Source organism: Cynocephalus volans, chromosome 2, assembly GCF_027409185.1.
Source record: "Cynocephalus volans isolate mCynVol1 chromosome 2, mCynVol1.pri, whole genome shotgun sequence".
In the NCBI taxonomy this organism is placed as follows: Eukaryota; Metazoa; Chordata; class Mammalia; order Dermoptera; family Cynocephalidae; genus Cynocephalus; species Cynocephalus volans.
The window spans coordinates 28,934,856-28,946,610 of record NC_084461.1 but is presented as its reverse complement, the minus strand read 5'-3'; the positions used below and the strand labels follow the sequence as shown (position 1 = coordinate 28,946,610).

The window sequence follows — 11,755 nt, the reverse complement described above, 5'->3', positions numbered from 1 at the left end:
CATGACTTTTTAGAGTGCTCTTCCAATATAATTAGATCACTTTGAATTTAGTGACTAGGATGAAAGCATTTATTTAGTGGTTCTGTTCCTGGGAAAAGTGAATTTAGCTGATAAGAATAAGTACTTGATTTAAATATTCAGTTTGCACCCAGGAATCAACTCTGATCTTTCTTTTCAACTGCATACTTTTTATGGTGCTCAAGTGCACAGAATCTAGGAATGCCCAATTCATAGTTTATTTACCATTATCCCCAATGAAATATCCTTTTCAAGGCAAAGCATTTGATGTAAGATATTGTTCAGCAAATCAGGACATCTAAAATTTATGTACTTAAAAATGAAAGTAGTGAAAACATTCTAAAGTTAATTTGGATCCATAAAATTGGATGTTTCCAAGATACAAATTTAATTTTTAAGAACTTTCTGCACAACTTTTGGGGAGCTGAAAATGAAAACTAAACCAAACATTTTTATACTGAGTTAAAATTGAATTGCCAGGTTTTGTTCCATCTGAAAATGGAGTAATTTTGTAGCTGAACCTCCCTTTATGCACCCAAAGTTATAAAGCCAGGAAAGTTCTGAAAGAAACTTATATTTACTGTGCTCGGAATTCCTCTCTTGTGGTTCTATGAAGCCATCTATGCTTCTCTCCTATTTAATTTATTTACCTATTTGGGCACAAACGTTCTTCAGGCCTTTCAGCAGAAAGTGGCCATAAAGTGAAGGGTCTTTAAACTTATGCACAATGGCTGAATGTTTTTGAAGTTCAGCTTATTCTAGGGAACATCTTAGTAGTTTATAGAAACTCTTCATTCTGAAGGGAGGGCAGAAAAAGAATGGTCAGAAAGGCCTCAACGTCCATGGAGCAACCCACAAAAGCCATCTGCTTATGTTTAATGAATTTTAGTTTTTCAGTGACTAAGCAAATGTTTAAATTTTAGTTCTTCTCACTCTCCTGTTTCTCATTATCATTTGAAATCAGGACACAGACAATGTAAAAATTGAGCTGAAAATTGTGGGTTTTTTTTTTTTTTCTCTAGTAACCTTTTGTGTTGACCTGGGACCTAGGACCTAAAAAAGAGTCTGTGCATGGCAGGGTGTTTGACCTGATGTCGTGGTGGGAAGGAAGCGAGGCAGAGCAGGAGCGTGATGGAACTATGTATGTAGGCTCTTATTATTTTCATGATGTCAAAGTCTTAATTAGTGGAAAATGTCACTTCAGCTTGATACTTACAGGACCCTGGTACTAAATATTCAGCTCCAGTCTCAAATTATCCAATTTCCTATAGATTCACCTTATCATCAGCTTTTGTGGCCAGAGATTAAACAGTTATTTTATTATTTAGTCATATTAACTGGCTCTTGGTACACTGTATCATCTTCAGAGTGGGATAAAAATACCATTCCAATTACATCTCAAGTATTCCACTTTAGGACTACTTAGTTTCACTTAGGTGAAAGTAAACTTTACCCTTACACATTGGAAATTGCTGGTGTCAACCCTCAGAAATTCCAGTTAATGCCAAAAGTTCAAAAGGATGACTTTTGATGATACCTTACTTTTTACAGGACTATCTTTCTTGATTCAATTTGTTACATGACATGAACATAGGATGGAGAGCTCTTTAATTTTACAGTAAATCATGTGATTAAGGTGTTGTTCTATTGCTATAACTAGTTCTTATTAATTTACTAAGCTATCTTTTTCAGCATTAACCTGTGACTGTGATACCTATTGATTCATTACAGTGAAGCCCTCTCATAGCATTTTGTTTGCATTCCTCTGTGTGTGTGTGTGTGTGTGTGTGTGTGTGTAAGGAACTAGAAAAAACAAAACAAAACAAAACAAAAACAAAAACAAAAAACCCTGGAAGCAGGAAATACTTGTTAGTATACAAGGCAGCACATTACAAAATAGGAAACCACTGAGGAAACAGAAGGAATAATACGGTTGCAAAATTTTTTCACTCTAATTGGGTAACCCAATATATCCATTTCTCTTGTTTTGAAGGTGCCAACTTTACTCCTTGGGTAATATGACTATTTAAAAATTAACTAAGCAACTGTATGTTTTCAAACAAAATATGTGATCATATGACATTATGCCCAAATGGAAATGACACTAAGATTATCTGTAGAAAATTAACATTAATTAAAAATAAATCCCTAAGACTAATAAGTGAAGTCAGCATATTCTTAAGTGTATACTATATATATATACAGAGTCTGTTTTTCAGGTTTTCAAAACAAGAATGTTTTCATTACAGTACTTTGGAAATTTCTGATGACTGCATAATATAAGATTCTAATGACAAAAGTCATTAGAACAGCCATACGAAATAAATGATTTGAACCTGCCAGAAGGATTAGTTCAGTTCAACTGGGGACTCTGGATAATAACTGACTATGATGCTAATTGCATAATTAGGGAAATAATAGATTGGATGAATTTTACATTACTCTTCTGTAGTAGTTTGAGACCATTACTTTATCATTAGTTCAAAGACAAGGCTGGCAGGGCTGCCCTGGAAGAAAAGTTAAAAACAACAAAAAAATATGAATCCTTTTGAAAATCATCTATCATTTTCACTATAATCTTAAACACTCTTATTGAAGGGAATCCAAGTTGCTCCTTTGTAAGCATCTTTCAAACATGGAATATGTAGGTTTTCACTATGACCTCAATGTTCATCTACATCTATCGTTACATAAATATATGGATGTTTCTGGTTGTGAAGGGCAGGGTATTAGGCTCAAGTGTGGCTGGCTTTCACCTCTCCACTGGACTCCAAGAATGGGATTTAAGTTTTATTTAATCTAACTTTATTAGCTCAACTGAACTGTATAAGAAGTATCTGAAGAATATGGATTATTGTACTTCACACTGCTACTTTCAAGTATAGTAGAATAATACTGATGACAACTACAGACAAGGAGTTAAAATTTGTCTCAGAATTCTTACACAAACTTTTCAACAATTAGACTTTTTGTCATTAGCCTAATGATGGTTGACAGAATTTCAAGTGATTTGTGATATATTTGGTGACCCAAACTTTAAAATGTGTTTAATATTTCCTCTGATAACATTATTAGCTATTTTCCCTTTTCCTTTATATGGTACAAAAGCAAACTTTTGCATGTCTAATATATAACAAATTATGAATTAGTGGCAAAGAATGAAGTCTTCAGGTTTTTTTTTTTTTTTTTTTGTTGTTGTTCTTTTTGAATGTTACCCTTTAACTAGCTTCTATTCCTTAAGAGGAACAAGAATCTGAAAACGTTGGTGGATTTGATGTTTTGAATGTGGCAGAAAAAGTTCTTGAAAACAAACAAGATGGATAAATGTCACTTTAAATTCTTTGTGACAGAAAAACACACCCTATATAGTTTATCTCCTTGTGAGCAGATACACCCTCGTTTCTCTTCCTACAATTCTATTTCTGTCATTAAAGCACAATCCCTTATGCCATCAGCATGTGAAATGGGCAGTGAGAGCAGCCAGCTGACCTGAGTCAACGGAGGGTAGGAAGGTACCAGGACAGAAGAAATGAACATGTCCCCAACCTGCCCTAAGAGAAAAGTGAAAATCCTGCTCTCTGTCCTCTCCTCCAGGCCGTGCCTATTGGCTGACTTGGTTAACTGGATGCACGAAAAAATAAAAATTTGCCTCTTAGAAGCTCATAAAAGTGTACTAGAAAAAAGTCTCTAACATTTGATCCGCGTGGATGGCAGCCATTGGCTTTTGGAATGAGCAGGACAGAGAACCCTTCACGGAGCAGTGGATAAATAGAAAGAAACAGCCACTTCACATACTGCGGTGTCGTATTGGAAAGTGAAAAAGGCAACAGATTAGGAGTCCTTGTCACTGTCCACCCCTCCGTACATGTCTGCGAGCTTTTTGAACCGAGGTCCCCAGTCACTAAGGTAGTCATAGTCTTGGTCTCCATCCGTGGTCACCGACTCCAGCGAGCTCAGGGAATCGGCCACCGAGCCAGTGCCTTCGTAGGCGTAGGTGGCCAAGGAGTCGTAGGGCGGGGCAGTGGGGTCTGTGTCATTTTCCTTTAACCTTTGGTTAATGAAATCTCTGACATCGGTGTTGTCGCGAGCTGCTGGAGTCCGTCGGGGTAGAAAAAGGGCTTCGGGCACAATGTCCCTGCGTAGTTTGCTGTCTTCCATGGCTTCGGGATTCCTCAGGGTGCCGATATCAAAGGCCTGGGTGTCCTCCTCTCCGCCACCCTCGTCGTTGTAGCTGACAATGTTGTCTCTGATGTCCTCTTTGGAAATGATCAAAGGCTCTTTTTTTCGCTGCCGCCTCAGAGCTGCAAACAACACCACCGTCACTGGAAGCAGAAAACAAAACAGAAGACGAACGGAAAGTTAATTTGCCACCCAATTAATGTCAGGAAGAAACACTGTTCGCGAACGCGAAGTTTTCAAAGTTCTCGAGAAAATGCAGACTCAACTTTTATTTCTTTAAGGATGCACTTGCCTCCATCTATGATCAAACCAGGGTCCCCCCAAAGACGGAGCAACGATTTGAAAGCAGGTTACAATTTAAGTCGAGGATAAAATACCATCATATTTTGTCAGTAGTTCCCTTTTGCTTTGAAATGGGAAACTAGTTTTAAGGTAAGGAAAAAATAAAATTATAAAAAAAAACCCTCAGCCACCGTAAAAGTGCTGCAGAAAGAGTGCGAATTATGCTGAAACACCTAAAATGCTCTGAAGCTGGTTTTAAGGACAAGGCTGGCACCTTCGGGATGTGTTGAAGGGTTTGCATAACTCCACATCTAAAATAACTTTTGCACAATGTCTTCTTTTTTCTTTCCTGAGAAAAGTGTAAAATTAGTTTAAACCCCAAAGTAGAGATGTGAAGGTTTGCATACCTTTCCTACCTATAAGGAAATATTATTACAGATAATACCTGGAGAGACCCAGAGATAATTCAGAAAGCCATTTTGGACCTCAAGATCGGCCAATTTGAAGGGGACAGGTAATAATACACATGCCACACTATTTCTGTTTGAGCTGAACAAAATAAACACATTTAAGTGAGAACTATTTTTCTTTTTCAACGGTTCATGTTCTATAAGTTTTGTTAGCCAGAATGTTCATTCTTTTGATTCTCCCTTCTAACTCAAATGAGAGGCAAAGTAGGGATTGTGTTTCAGTAGCTCCTGATCTTTCTTCACTGCTGGCTGGGTAGAACACAGCTGACACCTGTAGAGAGACACATCTATCTACAAATGGACGTATGGGTGGGAACATAAACACATGGCAAAAGCATAGAGAGAAAACAGCCATCCAGGGCAGAAGAAGCATTGTTAAACTGGGTTTGTCCAGGGGAGTTTATTATAGGAAGTACCAGTAATGTCTCTTTCCCATCTCTTCCATTACATGGCCCAATTTTTATGAGCCATGAAAGTTGATTATTACAATAAGAATTACAGAATAATGTTTTTTTAGTGGATACATATATTTACATGTATAATAATAGGTATATGTACATCCATGTGTCCATGTATTAAAATTTTAGACATTAATAGTATTAATAATAATAATTAGTTACCACTTGACAGCTTTCTATGTGCCAAGCACTGTGCTAAATGTTTAACATACTGAATCTCATTTAATTATCCTAATAGCCCTAGAAAGTAGGTGCCATCACTAAAACCCCATTTTACATAAGAGGAAATTTAGGTTTAGAGATGTGACACGTACGTGCAACTCAAAGCCAGGTTGGTCAGACTAAAAAGCCTGCATTCTTAATTGCCGTGCTTTGAAGCATGTTTGGACTCTCTTTCCTAAGGAAATGCAAATTTGCCATTTCCAAGGGTGTGGTTGTGTAATGGTACACATTCTCTCTTGCTGCTTGAGAGTATCCTGATGCCTCATGTGTCACATCCTCTCATGGTATTCATTCATTCGTTCATTCAATAAATATTTATGGGATGGCTACTCTGTACCAGGTATGGTACTAGGCACTATCAATGAAAAAGTTTGGTAAAGAGCCCTGCCCTTGGAGTAAATGGGTGAGTGGGCGGGGGGGGGGTGTTGGATGGAGACAGAAAATAAACAATGTGTATGATAAGCAAGGAAATGATTATAGGGTGATCAGTGCAATAGAAACGAAAAAGAGCAGAACAGAATAGGATGGGGAATGCTTCTGTATATGTTCAAGGACCTCATATGAACATACAGCACATATGTTTTGTGTATGTTTTGGGGGAGCGGTTGCATCATCTGAACAAAGACATGAGGAGTTATCCAAGGAGCTGTCTGGCAAACAGGAAAGAGCTAGAGGAAGGGTCCCAGAGTGGGAGTGTGCCTGGAGTGCTTGAGGAGCTGCCAAGAGGCCCTGTGGCTGGACCAGAGGGAGCTGGGGAAAGGCGAGAAGTAAGGAACGGCCATGTCCTGTGGGGCCTGGGAGGCTTCTGTATGCCTTTTACCTTTCACCTTTATTTCGGGTGCGGGGGGGAACTGCAGGGCTTTGGGAAGAGGAATGCCCATGATCTGCTTTCTATGCTGGTTTCTGGTGCGACGAAAGACACGGTTTTGCAAAACAGGGAGCTGCAAGTGATGATGGCCTTTGGGATTACAGAATAGAATCAAGCCAACTGTCTCTCAAAAAATTAAACTCTAATGCACATGGGTTCGTTCAGTCATTTAAGGCAAGACAGCAGGCATTTATCACTTCTTAATTCTTCTCCAGCATAAGGTACATATATCTTTTATATTAGACCTATACGCATATGAAAGTACAGCTCTCTAGAAGCGAGAGTGCACTTTCAGTCATATAAAGGCATTTATTCTTGGCTTACTTCTTCTACAGTTAAAACTGCCTATATCATTTCTTATTAGCCAAATACATGTCTGAACAGAATCAAAGCTAACTTTTATAAACTGAAAACGTGATTTCTAATCACATGGGACAAAAACAGTCTAAGAAAGTAACACACCGATGAGGTTCCCTTACCAGGAATTGAGCCTACCCTTTTGGGTAGGAATTCCCTTACCAGGAATTCCCCCCCACCCTTTTGGGGCCAGAGGACAGCAGTGAGATTTTTTGAGAGGGTGAGGGGGCACTTGGGCAAATTTGTGCTCAAATCCTATCATCAAACAAGAAGGTAGCTAGCCAATTGAGATCAGCAGATCTAGGTGTCAGGTTGGATCACAGAACCCTCTACCCTGGTTTGTGTAGGTTGTGAGTCAAGTAATTGAAAGAAAAATTGGGTAGCTGCTGGCAAAGTTGACAAGCTTTATTTCAGATGCGAGCTCCACTGCCAGTGGTCTGAAGCCGCTGTCTTATATATTAAAGTACACAATAGTGGCAGCAAGCCAAGGGGTACATAGGCACACATGCGCACTAACATTACTCTTATGTTACTTGTTCACAACAGATGTGCTGAATCATACACAGCCAGGTATGAGGCAGGGGGGCCTGACTAGACTAACTTTATTTTTTTTTTACAATAGGTTAACTTAAATGATTTGACCTTTCTAAGCCTGCTTTCTTATTTGTAAAAGAGAAGCAATGACATGGTGCCCAGTGTTGTTGTCAATAATGAGCTAATAAATGTGAAAGTTTTGCAAATTCTAAACCCAAATAGAGACATGAGATATAGTAGTTGCTTTCAATGTTGTTCCATTTTGTAAAATACCAGAGGCCATATGAGCCATGTTATTGACTCCAGATCTCCTCCTAAGTCAGTGTGGCTTTTCTTCTCTTACAAACTTTCAGGTTGATGTTCACTCTCTTTAATTATCCCATTTTAAGTTGGGGCTCTCTTTCAGCCTGAAAATGGCCCTGCATTCCATAAACTCACAGGGAAAGTTTAAGCACCAAGCCTCATGGGGGAGGACCTGGGTTTGGAACTTAGTGCTACTGCTATGTGATGTGTGACTTGGCTACATGACTTCCCGTCTTGGAACCTCATTTTTCACATTTAAGTTGGGGGCAAATATACACCATAGTGTTCTGAGGATTAAGTGAGAAAAACATTTGTAAAGCATCTTGCACAGCATCCAGCCTATGGTGTGGGCCTCATAAGGGCTAAGTCCCATTTTTCTCCTTTTTCATTAGGTACAGAATTCTGGGAGGCACTGAGGCCAATTAGGAATCATAAAGAGACAGAAAATTCATTAGAGGAAGGAAACAAAAAGGGAAGATAAAGTGAGTTGATTAGAAGGAAGAAAAGGGGGAAGAGAAAATGGGTAGATGATGTGGGAAAGGAAGAATCACCTCCATCAGATGAGAGTTGGCTCTCCTTCCACAGACCACAGAAGGGGTCCATGGAATACTACATGGATACAGCCCTGCCAATCCAGGGCTCCTAAAAATAACCCTTGGGATCAAAAAGAACACTCATATCATTCCCCTCCAAAACAATTTTTACAGACTCACACCATTAGAAACACCGATTTGTCTTTGCACACGGTGACTTTTTATTTATCCTCATATCTTAAAATACTTCCCCAAGTCTTAGCTGGCCAAGAGAATCACAGTTTGCAGTTGAGTTGCAAGGCTTCTGTTATAATTAGTCAAGTGGATTCAGAATGTAAAGGCTTTGAGCAGGGATCCCTAGGCATTCTCTTCTTGGAGAAATGTAGTCTTTTACTCTTTTCAAAGTCACCGTCTTCATTTCTTTAAAAATAGTTTTCTCCCCTATGTAGTCTATGTTCACTCTAGCATCTTACTTTTTATTGTTTCACTGTACAGGCAAGCTTTGCAAATCTCGCTTTTGTTTCAAAAAGGCTGCATTAACTAACATTTGATTTCTTGGTTCACAGTCAAGAGCCTGTTGAGGCATTTGAGCTCAAAGTGTAGACTTAATTAGTTGGTTGAGGGTAAAAATTTCATTTGAATCATTGTTAGACTTTGATTTTCACTTTTATTACATTCATTTCTTTTGGACCTAGATTTATTTCCTTAATCACAGAAATTGTTTGTTATTGAGAGTCGGTGAAATAACAGACATTGTGTATGCGGCAATCAGAGGACAATACTGAGAAAGTAGTCATTTAAATGGGTACATCCAAATAAGTTTGCTAGGTTAAAAAAATTTCATAGTTTTTGTTTTTCCTGCATGAGAGGAGAAGTCGTCACCCTCCTTTTTGCACTTTCCCACTGATCTTTAAATTCTACCTTTGCAGAAAGGGGCTTCATTGTATACTCCATGCCGGGAGACTTTTACTCTTTAAAATTTAACCATCTTTGCCAAGTTAAATATTAAACAACAAATGAAATGAAAAGAGCATCTTTATATTGCCCTGAAATCCCCTCAAAATGCATTTCCAGTCATAAACAAGAGAACTTTTGGAGGCATCATTCCCTGGGCAAGCAAAGACAAGGGCAAGTTCTACATCTGTTCATTCTCCAAAGCCATTTTTAAGCAAAAACGAGTTTCATTGTCGAACAACACAGATTCTCATCATATAACTCTACTCACCTAGATCAGGCTGTATGCCTTAATGGGGGAGGCGGATAAATCTAGAGTGTCACAGTAACAGTGTGTGCCCCTCACCATGGGGAGATAGGATGCAGGGAGAACCAGTTTACCTAGTAGGATCATGATGCACAGAAGGATGGCAACCAGGGCCCCCGTGCTCAGGCCCGTGGGGTGGATGAGGGCCTCCGCATGGCAGGACTGCATGTTCCCGTGGTGGTCACATGCACAGACCCGGACAGTCACTGTCCCAGTGCTGCTTTGGACTGGGTAGTCGTTGTCTGAAATGACCACAGGCAGGAGATAGGTGCTCATCTCGTGTCTATTATAGCCATTTTTCCGAGTTAAGATGCCCGCTGTGTTGTCTGGAACAGGAAAGCAGAGAGGTGAATGTATGTGAAAACTGCATCATGTAATGGATCAGTCACAATGGGAATAGATCATAGATACAGATACAGATATGTATGCAAACACAGGCACAGATATAGATGTAGAGAAGGTAACCTGAGCTCATTTACCTTTGTTGTCTTGAATACTGAAGTTTGAGCCACTGGCTGCTTCAGGGGCCAAAGAGAATGAGAATCGGTGCCCACTGTAAGGGTCGTCCTTGTCAACAGCGTGTAGGGTCTGAATCAACTAAGATAGAAACCACAAAGCTGTCATAAAGTTTCGAACCTCGAAAGTGTTTCTTACAGTTTTATAGTAAATTGTTTGACTAAATGATTTTTAGTTTTAATTAAAGAATGTAGCCTTTAAAAAACTTACAGTGATTCCGCTCTATTCAAAGAACTGATAGGTTAGAAAACCATAGAGCAAGTGATCATCTTTGTTGTCAGGGGCTGTGCTGTGCACTGGAGAATATTTAGCAGAAACCCTGGGCTCTACTCACTAGATTCCAGTAGCACCCTCCTAGTTGTGATAATCAAAACTGTCTCCAGATGTTACCAAATACCCCTGGGGAGCATAAACCCCAACTGAGAAACACTGCCCTAGAGTGATATAGGGCTATAAATTGTCACAATGATCTATGATAACATTTCAACTTAACAAGATGGAAGCACTCTGTGGACATTCTGTTTAAACATGCAATCGTCACTTATAAACAAGCTATCAACTTGCAAAAAACTAAAAGAAAATGAGTATATAAACCCAGTAACTTCAGCTTCCCACTTGCACATCTACTTTAACAGTGCACTTCTATTTTGACAAAGTATAACATAATTTTTATATCATTGGCAGCAAAGACCTATTTCACGTGGGGACAAATGTGTAAAACAGTAAAACATTCATGAATTTGTATTACTTGTACAGATGGGCAATGTAAATAAGCGAAACCATGAATTATAGGCAATTGTAAAATGTGTTCTAGTTATTACTTTCGAGTACATATGGTAATTTAACTATCTGCTCATCAATAAAGATTTTTCTGATAAAGCTGTGACTAATCTATTTTAATGAAAACTTAAGACTGATTTGGAATTAGCATGAGTCTTTGATGAACTTCCAGTTCTTAGAAACTGTTTGTTCTCTTATGCAAGTTAAACGTTTGTCCTGGTTCTTATTTGTAGTGTTAATTTCATTAGCACTCACTTCATAGATAATTTACAAGTAGTCCTCAGCTCTGTGTATCATCTGAATTATTAGAAGATACAGATTAATCTGATTTTCAATTTGAGTGTATTTTCTTATGAAACTCACCTGATCTGCCTTTGCTTTTTCACAGACAAAGGTTTCATAGAACTCAGCAAATTCTGGGGCGTTGTCATTAACATCTAGAACTTTAATATATAGAGGTACTCGGCTACTTTGCTTTGGATTATCTGCCACATACCAAAAAGAAAGAAACAGGCATTTATGTTGATTGTTAATCCCTTTTAGACAATATTCACTCACTCTTTCATTCTCATTCACAAACAGATTCCGTAAGGGTGCTGTGGGTACTACAGGGCACTAAACACCAAATGTGGTCACAAAAAGTAGAATTAGATTGTTTGCTACTTCTAGAGTTGGATGTACCTGATAGAAATGCCTAGGGGACAAAACTACTTGTGTTGATATAGTACAACTGGATAATAAACCCTAAGGTAACACAAAATAAAGAAAGGCATTTTAGAGGTAGATTTTCAGGGAAGCCAAAGAAGCAGGCAGATCGAAAAAATATGGACAAGAGGAAAAAAAGGGGAAATAAATGAATCACTATGAGACCAAAGAATTTTTATGGATCTCAGTTTTTTTTTTTTTTTTTTTTTTTTTTTTTAGTTTGAATGCTAAACGAGAGCTAGACATAATGCTATGTGAATATCTTGGGC

At 38.5% G+C, this 11,755-nt stretch overlaps 1 protein-coding gene across 2 annotated transcripts in view; it reads right to left on the bottom strand.

The window, feature by feature from the left end:
• Window positions 1–3,849: 3,849 nt before the first annotated feature.
• The window catches only part of LOC134369516 (cadherin-6), a 55,609-nt gene continuing 47,703 nt past the window's right edge, over window positions 3,850–11,755 (bottom strand). For both annotated transcript variants that reach the window (XM_063085983.1, XM_063085985.1), the window contains 4 exons: window positions 11,145–11,266; window positions 9,965–10,082; window positions 9,560–9,811; window positions 3,850–4,340 (listed from right to left, as the gene is read on the bottom strand). In XM_063085983.1, the coding sequence (XP_062942053.1) occupies window positions 3,850–4,340; window positions 9,560–9,811; window positions 9,965–10,082; window positions 11,145–11,266 (983 nt within the window). The remainder of the gene's footprint in view (window positions 4,341–9,559; window positions 9,812–9,964; window positions 10,083–11,144; window positions 11,267–11,755) is intronic.